This window comes from Podarcis erhardii, assembly GCF_964252035.2.
Source record: "Podarcis erhardii genome assembly, chromosome: 1".
Classification (NCBI taxonomy): domain Eukaryota; kingdom Metazoa; phylum Chordata; class Lepidosauria; order Squamata; family Lacertidae; genus Podarcis; species Podarcis erhardii.
In genome coordinates, this window is record NC_138497.1 from 87,396,035 (window position 1) to 87,413,654 (window position 17,620).

The 17,620-nt window shown below is 46.5% G+C and overlaps 1 protein-coding gene across 2 annotated transcripts; it reads right to left on the reverse strand.

Moving 5' to 3' along the window:
- On the reverse strand, positions 1-17,347 carry LOC309336427 (uncharacterized protein). 2 transcript variants are annotated; one of them, XM_081852153.1, is made up of 3 exons: positions 16,751-17,347; positions 3,802-3,962; positions 1-3,011 (listed from the first exon to the last, which is right to left on the reverse strand). In XM_081852153.1, exons 1-3 carry the CDS (start codon positions 17,187-17,189, stop codon positions 2,718-2,720), a joined length of 894 nt encoding a protein of 297 aa, XP_081708279.1. In that variant the 5' UTR covers positions 17,190-17,347; the 3' UTR covers positions 1-2,717. The 2 variants fall into 2 exon arrangements, with proteins under 2 accessions (XP_081708279.1, XP_081708278.1); XM_081852152.1 differs by having other exon boundaries at positions 1-3,029.
- Between the last annotated feature and the right edge of the window lie 273 nt (positions 17,348-17,620).

Consider the following 17,620-nt stretch of genomic DNA (forward strand, 5'->3'; position numbering starts at 1 on the left):
AGCAGCGGAGACATCAACCTCTGCCCCACCAACTTCAGGTTTGAACTCAAGCTGCACTTGAGTTTCCAGGAGGATACGAGCCAATGCAAGTGGGGCTTCAAGTCTTGATGATGACTTTAAGGCCCACTTGGACTAGCTACACATTGGAGCGCCTGATGTTCTGAAGCACAGTCAATCCCAGCAGAGCCTAAAGTCACCACTGATCAGCTGATTGATGCCGGCTTTAAACCCTGCTTTCAGCTGGGATCAGGTCCACTTGGATACTCCAATTTGGAGCTCAGAAACTCTGTGAATACAGAACTCTGGAAATCTGGGAATAGAGATTGCATGAAGCCTAGGCTAGATGGGGAATTGAACAGTTGACTCCTGGTGATACATGTTGCCAAGTGTTTAGCAGGATGCTTGTGAAGAAGGAAGTCTTTATTTGTGGAACAGGTGAAGTACCAGCTGATGAATGTTTGTGGTTGGATGACTAATGAACATTGAGGTTTCTGAGGTTTGTGGCTCAACAGCATGACACAGGTAACGATTACATCTCTTACAGAACCATCTTTTGTTATTCTGAAGGCTTCTAGACCACACACAGTCCCTTGTCAGAAAAGGAGGTACAGAGCAAAAATAATATTTGACTTGCATGTGATATCAGGATGGATGTGTGTACAAACACACACACACTTAATTTTGATTTGCCCAAGGTAAAACAGTTTCAAGTCTTCAAAGTGGCTCTTTCTTGAGGGGCGGTGTCTTAGAATGATCAAGATATGTAAGAACACCCAGCCTCTTTTATTTTTGCACTTATATTTTAAGTATCATTGTGAGGAACTAATAAACATTAGATGTGGAGAAAATATGACTGAATTATGAATATTGCTATGGGGGGAAGGAATGAAACGTTGTTTGCCCACAGCTATTCCTTCCTCTATGTCAGATTTCTACATGCAACCACTGAGTTCCTCACCTTTTGTGTGAGGGCATGGGGCCTTGGAGTGCAAACATACTTTGCCCTGTCTATACAGTATTACATGTGTCCTCTTACTTTGTAGAGCAGGAGTACCCAACATAGTGCCTTTGAGATGTTATTGGACCACAACTTCTGTGGGATGTAATCCACTGAGAGCAGTCAAGTACAACATTCCTTGTTTTCCTAGAGTGGACATGCAAGGGAATATTTGGTCCAGCCAGTCAAAACTTCCTGTTCCTCCTGGCCTGGAGGACATTCCTTGCATGTGACTAGGGGGTGAGCGTGAGCTTTCCAGACCTGGTAAAAGGACAAGGCATGCTGCCTCACTGCCCTCCGCTTTCCATCTTCCTTTTGTCCTGCAAACTTCCCAGACTGCTACCTGCAGTCATTGGGTCAACCCACATGTGGGGTAAACCTGTTTGTATATGCTTGTAACTTGAAGCCTTAAGCCTGCCTTCAGGGATCACACTGTGCTCTGCCTGATTGTGAGTATACTTTCTTTTTATTGTTTATGAATAAGACTGTGGTGTCTTTATTCTTTTAGGAGGGATTCAAGGGGTCTTAACAGGAAAATAGTAGAACACATTGCAATGTGGGCAATCCAGATTGAATTGCATATTGTCTTAAGGAACTCACACGGATTTGCAACTAGTTTTCTGCTGTGTAAAGGGGAATGCACTCTGCTAAGTAAAGGAATTTGCTAGCGCAAGTTAGGAAGGATATTAATAAACAATATATCTTCTCCTGCCACCCTGAACATTCCCAGAACTTCCATCGTTCCTGATGATTGGCCCTGCTGCTTAGGACCACTTGGAGCTGTAGACCAAGAGCATCTGGAGAGCATCATGTTGGCTACTCCTGGCATAAGCAATACAATATCTGAGTGAAAGCACATCAATACCTGTAGAGTTAATATTGATAACTCATTCCCTGGAAGACCACACACATGGAAAGTCAGCATATTAAGTAACCTAATCTGCTTCCTACTTGCAGCCTGATCTTATGCATGCTTATCTTCCTGGCATCATCATATGAGCACCAGAATGTACAGTTTATAACCCCCTAATGGCCATAAAAGGGGCTTTTAATTCCTACTACCTGGGTTACTATTGCAATCCATCTTCCATGCAGTATCTCTAACCTCAGCATGTTCCAAATGGCTCCTAAGTACTTCATTTCAATCCATTTCAACTATTTGTGAATATGTCAGGTTCTGGACCAGTTTTTCATTACCTCCAACTACATGTGTTCTTTTTTTCTTATTTCTCCAATGAGAGGGCTTCTACCCAGGAGGCTAGGATATCCTCTTTTCCTCACCAGCCAACATTGTGGAGACAATATCTAGAGCCCTCTCTCTTCCTCATTAGCGAGGGCTGAAGCAATTAAATTGCAGGGTGGAAAGGTTCTGTTATGAAGGGTTTTGTCAGAATACATGGATGGGGAGAAAAATGCCTTGAAACCACAGCAAAGCAAATCGCAGCTTGCTAGTATGCTGAAGTAAATGCCTTTATACCATCGTGAGGAGAATCCCAAGGCGTGTGCTTCCCCTCCCTGCTCCAAATACACTAATAGAACAATTACAAGATAAATATATTCCAAACACACATAAGTTAAGTGGCACAGTTTCACCAGGGCACCAGCCCAGGCAGAGTCTTTTTAGTCTATGAGCAAAGGGAGGGCACCAATCCTTTTTCAGTGATCTAGAGTTGGTTGCTGGATGCCCCCCCCCCCCCCGCTTGTTGGGCTTATGGTCCACTCATAGCAACAAGTTCATCTCCCTGTGAGTAGGGCTTCGAACCTCCTCTTCCTCCTCTGAGCATGAGGAATCTGGGCTGTAGCTGAAGGTGTCAGCACTGTGGCGCAGGAACTGTGTGCCAGCACTGTGGCTGCTGCATTCATCGCCACCGCTCTCCTCTTCCTCCTCCTGCCCTCGCCCTTCTCCGGACAGCAGTTTCTCAGAGGCCTTGCTCACGCCCCTCTGTTTCTCAGCCTCAGCTTGTGACACCTGCTCTTTGGCCTTCCGGCTGCGTTTCCACTTCATCCTGCGGTTCTGAAACCAGATTTTCACCTGTGTGAGATGGACAGACAGACAGTGACAGGTACTCTGTTGGGAGATTTCTTCCAACACTCTGGCATTTCCATCCTTCTGTCCTAACCTTAAGACCCCAGATCAGCCTTTTTCTCAACCTGCTTGCCCTCCAGATGTTTTGGACTGCAACTTCGATCAGCTCCAGCCAGCATGGTCAGGGAGGATGGGATTGCAGCCCAAAAACACCTGGAGAGCATCAAGGGGATGATGGCTGCTCTAGATATTCCCATTGTCTGTGTCACTGTGCCTTCTACTGTTCTCCATACGTGGAACCATACCTTAGTTTCACCTGAACCAGATTTACTCCCATACCATAACCTATGACTGATCACCTCCTCTTTTTCTGATAACAAGCTACCTATTTTTGCTGCACCGCACAGGAGCTACTTTCTTTCTGTACATTTGTGTAGCCCATCAACGTTCGCCACAATATTTCCTGCAGTTTTCATCTGGACATTTGTAAAGCTACAGGCCTTGCCCTTCCAGTGTTTATGCACTAAGTAGTACAAAATGTGTGTGATATACACCTAAATATATCAATAAACCTAGTGTGCTCACAGTTGACATTGTTTATAGAGCCCAGAGGTTTGGTCTATCTATTTATTGCATGATATACCAAAGAAGTCCTTTTGTAGCTTTCGTTTCTGTGTGGTAATTGGTGCAAATATCTTTATGGGAAAGTACTAGGGGAAGAGGAGAGTTCCCTTGACTGTTGCGAAGGCCATACACCCTCTCCCCCTCTGTGATGTACCTGCGTTTCAGTCAGCATCAGAGACGTGGCCACCTCAAAGCGCTTGGGCCTTGATAAGTACTTGTTGATCTTGAACTGGTTCTCAAGTTCAAGGAGTTGCTGGCTGGTAAATGCTGTCCGGGGTCGGCGGCACTTGCCCATCAGGCCAGACTGTGGGGCAACTGAAAGGGAAAGAGAGTCAGGAAGAATAACTTTGACCCAGAAGGATGTTACAGGGGGCAGCTGCATAGTAAGTGCAATTTGTTTTAAACTGGTTTAATATTATATTTTAAAACTGCTGGATGGGTAATAAATCAGATTGTTATTATGGAAGAAGGAGGAAGAGGAAAGAGTAGGAAAAGGAGGTGGAGGTCTGGGCTGTATCCTTAGCTAGAGAAAGAAGGGAACACAATACACTTTTTAAAAAAAATTGCCAACAGAAACAAACTAAGCAGCATGTTTATGGAGCAGGTTAAAACAAAACAAAACCCTACTCGTGGACCATTGTATGGACAAGTAAGAAATTCCTACTCAGCCCCAAAACAGCCAGTGGACTGGGTGGGGACCAAAAATGAAGAGTGAGGGCAGAAAGTCTTAAACAGTCCCTCAGCTCCAACAAAGCGAACTGGACTGACTCCTTGGCAGCTTTTGAATAAACATTTACAATTTTTTTACTGATAATAATCAGCTAAACAGTTTGAAGATCTATACAACTTTGTAACATGCAAAAAACAACATTATTGGAGAAACCAAAGACTGGAACTGAGGGAAGTCGGGGGGTGGGGTGGGGTGTTCTGGGGGGGGGAGGAAAAATGGGGGGAAATAAGGATATGTTTTTAGATATGTCTTGTTATAACTTTGAATAATAATAATAAAAAATTAAAAGTCCCTCAGCTCCATTCTTCACACCAAGCACCAGAGCATCACACGCCTTTCCCTTGCCCAGTGGGGTGTGTGGGAGAGCTTTGCTTAAAGGTGCTTATGGGAGCACCTTTCTTCTGCAGAACAAGACACTTCTTTCTGCCCAAGGAAGTGAGATCCGGTGTGTGGTGTTCTGGTCAGAGTGTCAATCATCTTGATAACCTTCATGTTACTAATCCAATTTGGCTACTTTATGTCATAGCAAAGCCAGTTCAGAGTGAGAACAGAAACCATTGCCCTCACTCTAGGCAAAGACTTTCATCCCTGTTCAAAGACAGCCCTCCAAAAATCAGCGAAAGACTGGTGATTTTTTATTTTTTATTTTTTTTGCAGGGAATAGAAGTCTCTGAAAAGAAAATAAATAGATCTTATTTTGACTCGTTCCTAGATACCACACCTCTAATTAATTCCACTGGAAACATACATAGATCCAATAAGGAAATAACACCTGTGGTAGTATTCCCTAACCAGCAGTGGCATTTGGTGCTGTATATGAGGCCCAGCAGATGCTGTGAGGAGACATAAGCTAGACGCATGGAGCCCACTGCCTTCCCTTCAAGTAATGATTTTATTGCCTCACTGATATTAACCTGCTTGATATGTTATCAGTGCTCATTTTAACAATCACAATCAATTCCGTTGGTGAAATTAAACCTCCTTTATTAGCCTAAGGTGTATTTAATTACCTCCAGCTGTCCTAAGGTGGTGATAAAGGCAGCCTGACTCCACAGAGGCCTTAGAGCACCTATCTCACTAATGAACCTTTATCAGAGCAGCCTGCTGAATAGAGGAAGGAGCGGGAAAACTGAACAAAAGAAGCTTTGAGGGAGAGCATTTGCCCCACACAGGCAGAACAGGAAGGGTGCTGCTGATGCCCCTAATTATCATCAACTTTATGGGCTTCCACCAGGATTAGCTTTTACTGCCCTTCACTAAATAGAGAACAGACTTTCAGTGGTGGAAGTGGGCGAGGACAGACAGGTACAGAATGCCCGGAAAACATTGTGGGAATTCTATACAAACATGCTTTGATCACGGCACACATTGGAAACGAAAGAGGTGAGTTCCTAAAGGGAAACTCTCACACCCCTAAAAAGGCTCCCCATCGTGCAGGAAAAGACAATGCACTGCCCTCCCATGGACTACAAATCCCATCATCCTTGTCCATTGGTGATGCTGGCTGGGGATGATGGAATTTGTAGTCCAAAACATTTGGAGGGCTACCACATTGGCTGGCAACATAGGAAGCTGCCTGATACTGCATGGGACCAGTGGTCCAATAAAGCTAAGTCCACACTAACTGGCAATGGCTTGCCAGAGTTTCAAACAGAGTAAATTCCCAGTCCTATCTGGAGATACTGGGAACTGAACCTGGAATCTTCTGCATGCAAAGCAGTTTCTCTACTGCTGAGCTATAGCCCTTCCCCATACTCTGAAACATATCTCCAAGCCCCAGTTGTCAACAAGGTGGTGCTTAATTTGCAGAAGCTGAGTTAAATGAATGCCTCCATGTAAAATAAGCTAACCTGCCTGATCATAACCATGAAGGTATGTATGCATGGCAGTAACCAGCAAGGCGTTTTATTTGGCATCCACCTTTGGATTGCTTTGTACTTTTGAATCTTTGTCCCTAAGGATCTGTGTCATGGAGCTCCTTGCTGCTCCTGTATATGCCAAGAAGATGCTGAAATTAAGTTATGGGAACATGGGTAAGATTGCCTCCTGATTGAATTCCTGCAGCAAACTCCTAGGTGGTTAGCAGGAGCTGTCTGGAAATTCCAAGGCATTTCAATATTAAAATAAAGTATTTCAACAGAGTACAACATTTCAGTTTTCAGATCGACCAATTGACAAAATATAGATATTGTAGATAATTTAAGGATGATGACCCTAATCTGGCTAAAGTTAGTCATGATTAACAGCCGTCCCTATTTATGATCTTGCAAAAACCATTTATTTCAGTGGGCTTAGACGCACCTCACCCTAGGAGTCGAGTTGTAGGTCCACTGAAACCCATTGCTTGCAGTATAACTTGCATCTTAATTAACTTGGACTGAAGTGTTTGTACATTATGTACAAATTTAAGCTGAAACAAAATGCGGAAAAACATATTCGCATTTGAAGATGCCTATTTGACTGTCACCATGCAAAGGGAAGGTGGGATCCCAAGTCAGAGTGAGAACCTACAAGGGCAACTGTTTTCTGAAAAAAAATAAAATATGCCAACGATCTAGATGTACAGATGCAAATGAGGGCAGGGGGTGTCTTCCATGGATGCAGATAAATGCAGATGATTTCCAGGAAGAGGAGTAGGAGTGTGTGTGCAAGTGGGTGGCAGCAGTGGGAAGTCATGTTTCACCAGGATGCTATGTTTTATTTCCTCTTGTTCATATTTTGAGCATTCGTATGAAATTAAATACACTTCCTAGGTGTTCTGCAGACTGGAGAACTGCCCAGCTTTCTTTCTCTTTATTCATTTTTCATGTTGGAGAGCAGCACAGAAACATTAAGGCAATTTGAACAGAGCCTTGCAAGGCAGTTCGAAGGGAGCACTATCAAGCATAAGGAAAAAACAAAAACAAATGTGCCTCAGATAATGATAAAGTGGAAATGAATATTCATGAGTATTCAAAATTCACTAGAATGTCCCGTTTCACTTGTCAGTTTTCTCATATCTGTGACTTAGGCTGTGATCCTGAATACACTTACTAGAGAATACCGGTAAGTATTGCTGAACTCAGTAAGAGGCACTTCAAAATGAACTTTCAGATTATTTTTTAATTTTATTTTTTGATACCATGGGGTTGGGGTGCTATTTAGATTTTCAGCCACAGCAAGACTCACATCTTTTCACATGGAGCCAGGATGTCAAAGATGCTCCTGTGTTCTGTTGAAACAAATGTGAATTACTACTAAGATCAAAATATTCTCCTGCTTTTTCCCTTTTTTTATTTGCCTCTGCCCATTAACTCAGGTGCTGGAAATGTAGCAAATCAGCACCTTATGCTTAACGCAAACTGTTAATACATAGACTTACTATTGGCCCTTTGTCTGTGGAAGGAAAGAGAAACCCCTCCATATTAAAAAACAACAACACACCTGCTTGCAATATGCTATTTTTATTGGAGTTCGTCGTTATTAAAATATTAAACTCCACCCCACCACACACCTTCTCTTTTAATAATCATCTCGATCATCTAGGCATCTTTGTTTCTCTTTTATTTTTCAGGTGTACAAACCAAAAGTATTTTAAACACAGCAAGAACGAGCATAAACAAAGGCTTTAAAGGGGGACAACTGATATTAGTAACGTGCTAACATTTCTCCTGGAGAGTTGTAATTTTATGTTGTGAACCTCCCTGAGACCTACACATGTAGGCAGGTATGCCAATTTAAACAAACAACAACAACATGTTTAAAGTGTACGTTTTCCCGAAGCACCTCTGCTTGTAGTCGGCTGTCTGCAAGTTTTACAGTAGCCGCGCAGGGCAGGACACACCTTGGCATAATAATGGCTGAATGGCCTGACTGGGTGTGCCAACAGGATGCCAAATATACCAGCTGGTACGCGCGATCTTCTGGAGGCTGCCCTGTCCCTGTGGAAAAGGGGAGCTCGGGCTGCCTGCGATGCCATCTCTGTTTCATGGTTTTGCGCATTTGCTGTTTCGTTTTTATTTTCCCGGTTTGTTTTATTGATGAAAGGCTCACCTTCAAAGGGCTGGGAGAGAGAGCATCCCCTAGTTATCAAATGGGTGGCCTAGAGAGGGTAATCCGGGGAGGCATGTGGCGTTAACATATCAGAGTCGAAGAGCCCAGCAGCAGATATGTTGCGGAGAAATGGTACTGGGCTATGAAACACTCATATTCCCTGAATTGGATTATCTTGGAAGATCAGAACAGGGGCGAAGACTTGATGACAGAACAACCCACAACATTCGGCACAGTGCAGCCAAACCGAATGAGACAGTCAGGCACGGGCTTCGCTTTATCAAGTTGTAATTCATAGGAGCCAATCCGGCTTCACTGCTGCTCTCTCCACGGAACGTATCCGAGTTGGGGATGGCGCGTGCCTTAGATGCGGATCTAGGTCTTGTTTGCTTTGAAACTGGAAATTTGGGGTGCATATTTTCAGGAGAGGCCTATGCATACATGCATGCCCACAGTTTCCCCTGCTGCTAGCTGCCAAAGAGGCTGAGCAAAACAATACAGAAATAAGTAAGTAAGTAAGTAAGTAAATACGTATAACTACCGGTATATCAATCCAACACGAAAACTTGGTGGGTGGGTGGGTGTGTGTGTGTGTGTGTGGAGAGAGATAGAGAGAGAGAGAGAAATAGAGGTGTTAGAAACGCAACATGGGATTACGCTATGGATTTGCACACGGTTCATACTCCTTGCATATCTTCTCCTTTGGGCACTTCAAAGACAACAACAGTGTGATGATATGCTCACAGTTTACGGACGTCGTGTCGTCGTCGTCCCCACTCCCATCTCCTTGCCAGTCAAATACTTCTGAAAACTGCGTTGGATTCGCTCCCGATCCTTTCGCGCTGGGAAACCACGAAAGCACAGCGGAGCGCCTTGAGAACAAACCTCCTGCGCTTCGTCCTTTTCTGTTTGTGCGGGTGAGGAGGGAGGGAACCACGCTTTAGGAATCTGCCCAAGGAGGACCTTGAAGGGGTCACTTTCTTAGCCAAGAAAGCCTCCTCTCCTGACGAACAACGCGATCCATCCAATACACATTTACTGGAGAGTAAGTCCCATTGATTCAACTGAACCGGGGCTCAATTCCAAGAGAAAGAAATGCGCTTCGAATGTGCTTTAAAGGTCTCGCGTGCACGCAGCCACAAGCTGGCAAGTCCAGGTTGCACAACTGACGTTGATTTGGCGCTCTTGAGACAAACCTGCTTCGCCTCCTTTCGTCCGCCCCCCAAATCGGATTTCAGGGGATATGGAACGGGTCGGGAATTGCACTGAAAAGCCTTGGATAACAATTCCTTGAGGCTAGGTCCAGGCAAACAAATCTGAATGACAATGTCGCCCGGAAGACCATTCAGCAACACAAGCGACCCAGAGCCGCTTTAAAACCGCACCGGCTGCGGCGTTTATAATGAAATAATTAATACGCAGGTTTTGGCCGGGGCGGCGGCGGCAGGAATCCATCAGCTAACTGATTTGCTAGCCTCCCAAGGACGATTGTTGACAAGGATGCCCGTAGCTACGCAGATGACGCAGTTTAGGATGGGAATAAACTTCCCTATTTAAAATCACAGTTAATGAACATATTAAATCAAGGGAGCGATTGATGGGTGCATTCAACCTTAATGTACGAAAGCCCCTAATGCACAGCCTCTTCAAATGCACAGCCTCTTCAAAACCACCCACATTTTCTTTCTTTTCTCTTTTTTCCCTTCGTGTTCCAGGAAGAGACACCGTTTGGGTTAGAACCAGCACAGCGGCAGAGACAGAGCTAATCCTAACTGGGGGAAAGGGGGAATCGGCGCACACGTGGATCTGCAGCTCAGTTACGCTGCTGGATATTGCTTTTTTTGTATTTGTTGTTAATTTAAGTAAAATAAAAATGAGACCATTTTTTTAAAAAAATGGCGCACATCTGCTGGAGCTGCGGTGTGATGACCCGACACAGATGAACAAAAGGTCAAGAAAGAAAGAAAGAAAGAAAGAAAGAAAGAAAGAAAGAAAGAAAGAAAGAGGCATATTGAGTTCAGAGGGACTTTAAATGTCCTTGGAGTGTTCAGAGTCTGACTAAATACCAGGAAGAACTTTCTGACAGTAAGAGTTGTTTGACAGTGCAACGGCCTCCCTTAGAAGGTTATGGACTCTCCCTTCATTGATGGTAGATTTTAAGTACAGTGTACAGTATTGGGGCAGGGTGATGCCTGTTCTCCAATCTTTCCCCCGATGTCGTACAGCTCTTGAGACAGACCCATCACAGACTGAGTGTGGGACTTGCTTCTGAGCAAACGTGTACAGGGTGGCCTTCCTAAGCGCCTTTATCCAGGAGCGGCAAATATCATGGAGTTCACGAGAACCTTAGGGATGCCTGTGTAGCGATGCCTTTACTGCTCACACTGATGGCGTTTTCACACACGCGCACCTTGCTCCCTAAGTGCAGCTTTAAAATAGTGGCTTGCGTGTATGAATGAATATGCCCCCCCCCCCAAAGTGCAGAATAAATGGAGTCTCCGCGGGTAATACCCAGCGGTAGTTCTAAGTAACTAACCTAACGTCCGTTGATTTCGCTCGGTGTACTCCGAGTATGAATTAGTAGGATATTATCATAGGCATTCAAAGGGCAAAGAGTCGGAATGTCTTCCTGTTTGTTTGCAGGTGATGAGGAGCATCTCCTAATTCCATAGCTACATCATTGGGGGCAGTAAGAACCGGGCCAAAACTGAGGCTTTGACCATCCTCTCTGAGGCAGAAGATAACCCGCGCGGATGCGACTTTCAGTTGATCGAGCGACCATCTCGGAAAGTTGTGGTTGTCGATTACATGACCGAGTTGTCAAATGGCCCAGTCATACGTGCATGGCAATCACATCGCTAGATCTCCCTGTCAAAGCTCTTTCTTCTCTTTCCCTTGTTGAGTTATTCTCTGCGCTTGCGAACGAGACTCGCAAGCGCGGAGATATGCGCAAGGATGACCAGAGATGGAGGCTACAGGTTGGCAAGGCGGCTCTAGAGTCGAAGATTGCCTAACTGCGCCATTGCCAGATCTCGGCGGTTCGTTCGCCCCTGAAGGCTCTTTGTAGTTGGCTGGTTGGCTACCTAACCAGTCTTCTGCCGGGTCTTCCTCCTTTAATGCAATAAGCCGCAGACACTTGTCTCGCGTCGTTGACCGGCGAACAAGGCGTGAAACGAGGCTTGTCCTTGCGCGCTGGAGCAGAAAGAAGGACAATTGCTCCGGGAACAATTTCCTCTGATGGGAAGTGGCAGCTGCGGAACTACGCTGTCACCTCTTCCTCTCCAGCTCTGGGACCCTCCAACACCACCACCCGTCACGTTCCCGCTTGAAAAGAGTGGGGACAGATCGGCCGATGAGCCCTGGCCATTAGCTTTGGTTAGTTTTGGTGATCTTGCATGACCAGGTAGTCCAAAGCGGCATGCGCGAGATCCGGGACGCTACCCAAATCTCCAGGCAGATGAAAGTAATCCCCGAAAAAGGGCAAGAAGCCGTTCACCCGTTCATCCCGCCAAAGGGCCCATTCATTCACACGTGCACGGCAGGTGCTTCGCTCGCTGTCACAGCTGAACGTGTGAACTGCCTCAAGCTGAAACCTCTGAGTTTGAGGCGACGCCAGTCAATGCTCCTGCCGGTTGCCACGTAGACACCCGTGTTGCCAACCGAGTGACGAACCTGGTTTTGTAAACTCAGGACCATCTCTGTGATTAAAATCGTTGCAAATAAGAGCTGGTAGAAGGAAGGAGGGCAATCGCAAGCGCCACCCTGCTAACCTGGGGATCCAGAGACCATGAAGGCAGGGCAGTCACCATCACCACATCCCCGTCCCGGTCAGCTCCCACAGTCCAGGCGACCAAGGGCTATTTACCTCTGAGAGATTAAATATCTGAGCTGCAGGTTTAGTGTGGCCAGGTTCTCTTATACCGAGTTAGAAGTCCCATTGTGTTTCAGTGGAGCTTTATCTCAGAGGAGCGTGCACAGGATTTCAGCCTGACGGGACGACCCTCAACCTCCCTACCTGGAAGTAATCCTCGTTTAACTCAGGAGACATACATTTTACCTAAACCCACATAGGATTGCACAGTTAATGTTGTTTTCTGTCTGCTGTCTGTGGCAAGGGACATAGCGAGCTACAAACACAAAGAGTTAGAACTGAGAGCAGAACCACCAGCACCACCGGCTCCTTCTCGGCATAAGGCTACCCCTCTCGGCATCCCAGCTCCACTGGTGGGCTCAGGTGGCATGCGCTCATCCCTTGCAGCCATAAACTCTGTAATCTGAGAACTGACTGCAACCTTTCCTCCTTGTCCTGCTACAAGAATCTGGAGTATCCATGTGTGTGTTTTAAAGGATACCATAAAAATACTCCAGAAAATAATAATTGAAAATGTAAAGGAATGACATTGGGGGTGGGGAAGAGGGAGAAACAGGAAATCAAAGTGGTTTATTGAGATACTGGATCAATTGATCTCCAATTTTAAGGAATGGAAGACTGATATTTGGGGCATATCTATCTTACTATCTGAAGACATTTTTTAGGGGCATGGTTTTTTTTCTATGTTGAGATCGAGCACAGAATTTTAAACCATTCGCAATCATAACTAAATGCACCGCCCTATTAAATGTAGTTAAAATACTACCGTTGAAAGTGAAACAGACAGTGTAACGTTAATATCGACCAATGTATTAATTGATGGACCTGTCAAGATGTTTTATTAATCCACTGCTCAATTAATAAGGAATGCTTTTCAGCTGATAACCAATTCAGTGTTTAAACGAGGTTTATCAAGCTGTTTAGTCGCTGCTGCTGCTTTTCTTCAAACGAAATCCCCATTGCTTTCTCATTTGGCTCTTGGCGACCAGACGCTGGCAACACCTCTCTCTCTCCCCCCCCCCGCCCCGTTCTTTACTGAAGGGCAACTTAATTTTTTTTCGAAACTGCGAGGATTCTATTTCTTTTGTATAGCAGACTTTCTGAAATGTGAATGATGGAACACTTAGCCTCTCAGCCAGTTAGGAAGCCTTATAAAATCGCCTAGGTTTTTAAAGAGAAGCCAGTGGTCAGATTGAAGCTGGACAGCTTTGCAATCGGCATCTTAAAAATCTCCGATAAGGAATATGGAATGTGTCTTTCACAATCTTTCACACCAACTATTTAGATGGGGCGGGGATAGCCATCACCACCCATCCACACCTGTAAGCTGCATTCCGAGAAAAAGAGCCTAGAAGATGAAGAAATAGCGCAACATAACACACACGCAAAAGCTGCCGCTTTCTTTCTTCGCTTGTCTGCGTCGCCTGCTTCCAGCTGACAAGACAGAGAGACATTCTTTTTTTCTCCGCCGTTGGTAACAAATTAACTGCACCAGCCCTCCGTCAGCTCCAGCCTAAGTACCCGGAGACCTTGGGCGGATTAAAGTTCAAAACCTTTTACAACTTCCCCTGCCCGGGGTCGAGTGATTGATGTGGGAAAACTTGCCGGCAGGACAGCAGGGCTCCAGAGGTGGCTCGGCTCAGCTCAGCTCTGCCCCCACCCCACCCCGTCACTATGCCTTAGAGCCATGTTTGGGTGCAATAAAATATCACAACCGCAGTTGCCTAATGCCTCTGAACAGGTGAATCCTGCCGCGGGGAAGCCTGGAGTCTTGCCCTAGTCGATTCCAGGCTCCTTCATAACTCCCCTCTCTGTCTCCTAGGCAAAAAGGCGCTCGGGTATGAAGCACTCCCAAACATAGACTGTCTGCATTCGAAGCGGTGTCTGGAGCGATTTAAGCAAAGCACATTCCATCCATCGGCAGGAATAAATACCAAAAGCGGGGTGTTCGACTTCCAGTTGCCTAAATGTAGTCTTTAGGATCAAAATATTACTATGGGGGAGTAAGCCCTCTTGAATTCAGTGGGGCTTGCCACTGCCTAGACACGTCTAGGACTGCACCGCAAAATGCGTTGAGGACCAGAGAAGGCCCCTACGGAAGGCAAAGAACATTCCGCCCTCTCCAACCAACCTCTTTAAGACAGCTGGCTATTTTCATTCAGGAGCAGTCAGACCTAGTTATCACAACAATAGAAGCGGGTGGTAAATTTTCCTCTGGGCACTACCACATTACACAGAGCGAGGACTCACATAATTAAACGCTGTCCCAGAACGACACACACACACACACACACACACACACACGCAATCACGTACTTGGGGGGCAGGTTCAGTAACGTAGCCGGACATATATGCCTAGTTCTCTCAAGCATCAGATGGGATGGTTATGCCCAAACTTACCTCTGGACTGTACCATTTCCAACTACCCATTCCGACAGGTACGACTGCATGCTTCTTGTGACAAGCCGTTCCCTTCCCATATCAAACTTGATGTCAGGAAAAAAAGATTTTAGCCTAGCCTTCTCCTTCAAATTCTTATTTTTCTATTTGTAGAAGTGTCAGAAACAAATGACTCTCCGTGAGCGCGCGAGACAGTTCAAGGCGGCGTTGCTAATGAGGTGGTTTGCTTTGTTTTTAAGGTTTTTAATAGCATTTTAAAGTAATGTCAACAACTACTCTAAGTACACCTGAGTTCCCCTCCCTATTTATTATTTAATTTTATTTGTAAGATTGCTTACCCTATCTTCACCATGAGGTTCCAGGTTAATCTTTAACAGCCTCTGAAGACTGCCATTAACCCGCCCATTCTAAAATCTGACTCAATGCTCCTTTTTTGAGAGACCAGAATTCTGGCCTTAGGCTGCAATCCTATACACATTCCCCGGGGAAGAAGCCTCGTTGAATTTAATGGGGTTTACTTTCGAGTAGGGATGTGCAGGAGGAGTGCACCGTTATTCCCTTTTTTCTTGACAGCAATTCCCTTTTTTCTTCACTTCTCTCCAAAGCAAGATTCCTGGAACCACAGTTTAAATCATTTTCATGTCTTAGACACTTCTGCTTAACTGGGATGTAGAAGTCGTGGGACGATATTGTAGGGAAAAAAGCTAAGCATTAAATCTGCGAAGGCTTGCTTGGGAATCAGCCTCACTGAATGCAGTGTGGTTTGGTTTTGAGCAACAGGAACACATAAGAGCAGGCTGAACGTCACGCTGATGGGGGCTTCGGGGGTCACCTAGTCTAACTGCCAGCTCAAAACAGGAACCTAGAGTTAGAGCACCTCCAACAGATGGCGGAAGCGCCCAGCTCGAAGACTTCACGAAGGAAAAGCCCCAGCTTTCCCCTCTCCATGACAATTGGCTCCAGTGTCGAATTGCTCTTACCATTAAAAGGTGTCTCCAAGTGTATTTTTTTCCAATAACCATTTTTTAAAGCTAGGAAGAGCTAACATGTGTCATTTAGATTAGGTTGCGATGAAGGAGGATGTTAAACGTTTCAAAATATCTGTTAATAACTTTTTTTTGGGGGGGGACACAGATACCAGTCTTTTCACTAGGTAAAATTGGTCGGGGGAAAATACATCCCAAAAGTTGATATAAATATTCCGTTCTTATCAGGACGTTATTGGGAGAGCACTATGGGTTCAAATAACAAATCCAGGGTACAAGTACTCTAGGCGTGCACGCCACAGGTGCGATTAATAATTTTGCTAAACTACATGAAAAACCAGCTTACTTTTTGTTTTTCTAAGATAGGCTAAACTATAAACAGAATCCATGACTGACAGAATCCAATTCATGCCTCAAATGGTAGAGGCTGAAGCTCGGTTTTGATAAGCAGCGCGTGAGGGCAGGTGGGGATGCTGTGATGGACTTAACCCATTTGTTGAGTCCTGTAGGATCGGATCAAAGTCCCGCCGTTCAGCACCCTAAGTGCCCACAGCGCTTCACCAGACGCTTCTGGGAAGGAAATCGCCTTCCAGAAAGTGTCATTCAGAAGCACGCAGCCATCGTGACTAGGAGCCGAGGACAGACTCGTATCCTTTTAACCACCTGGTAAGCCAGCGGCGAGAGCCACATCTTGTGACAGTGATTACTGTCCACAGCCACAATGACAGTGATTGCCACTGCACACCCTGCAATCTTTACCTACAGTTTTTGTTTTAATGGATGTGTGTGTCGTTTTTAGCCTCTTTCGCTTTTAAATAACGTCTTCGCAAGATGCCATGACCTTTCCCGCGCGCTCCTACTACCTGCCCAACCGAGAAGCAGAAACTGACCCCTCCAGAAGTAGAAATGGATCAAGAGGAAACGCGCAGTTAAGGAAGATCGCGCTATATACCGGAATGTGTTTCTTTTCCCAGGCGTAGCTTATTGGTCTCCACCAGTGGCCCTGGAGAGACTTTCGCCATGCGCCCTGGGCGCACGGTGTCCTCCCGGCTACCGGAGGCTCCGGAGCTGGGGTCTTACTCACCGTGGAAATCGGGAAAGCGGGGGGCCATGATCCCCGCGCGAATCCAGTGCTCCAGCGGGACGGCCCCGGCCACGGCGGACGCCTTGAAGTGCTCCGGACCCGGCTGAGGCAGGTGGGGGAAGGCGGCGCTGTAAGCGAAAGCAGGGTGCTGGCCGGCCAGAGCCGAGATCGGGTAGAGAGGGGGCGGGTACATGGCGGGCAGGCCGCCCAGTCCCGGAGGGGGAAAGTTCAACAAGCCGGGCTTGGGGATGAAGGCGGCAGGAGGCAACGGGGCCACCATGGAGGGCGCGCACGGCGAGGGCGTCTCGTTCCGCGCGCAGGAGCCCGGGCTCCCCGTCGAGCTTTCGGGGGAAGCGCTCTGCGCGGGTCGCGGGGGCTCCTCAGCCAGGAGGGCGTCTATGCGGAAGCTTTGAGATTTCTCCATGGCTTTCTGCATCATGGCCCCCTCTCCCCAGGAGCCTTTGGGGAAAGCGGCAAGCCCCTTCGGCACGCCGTCGCAAGGGCGAGATCTCCTCCTCTCAGCGGCCAGGCAGACTCCAGGCTCCTTCTCGCGCGGGGTCGGAGGCTTGGAAAGGCTTTCGCTCCTGTACGCGCACCTGCTCGCCCCCTCCTCTGGAGCCACTTCTCCTCGGTCGCTCCTCCTTTCCCTCCCGCCTCCGATCTCGCCTGACACGCGAGGCAATTGTTTGAAATCTCCTCCCCACCTGTCTATTGGCTCCCGGCCCTTTTGTCCATACCGCTGCGGATCAGGAGCTGCTGCCCAAGTCATGAATAGCACACTTTGGAAGGCAGTTCTGAAGTAGCCTGAATAAAAGGGTAGGCTTCTTTAGAAGAGGGAGCGCTCACACCCAGCGCATTTACTGCAGAACC

Excerpts from the sequence above, each read along its gene's own strand:
- LOC309336427 (XM_081852152.1), bottom strand. The coding sequence starts at position 17,189 with ATGATGCAGAAAGCCATGGAGAAATCTCAAAGCTTCCGCATAGACGCC. Across the intron at positions 3,963-16,750 it reads CCGCTTTCCCGATTTCCACG|TTGCCCCACAGTCTGGCCTG; the intron begins GTGAGTAAGACC and ends TTTCCCTTTCAG. Across the intron at positions 3,030-3,801 it reads TGATGCTGACTGAAACGCAG|GTGAAAATCTGGTTTCAGAA; the intron begins GTACATCACAGA and ends CATCTCACACAG.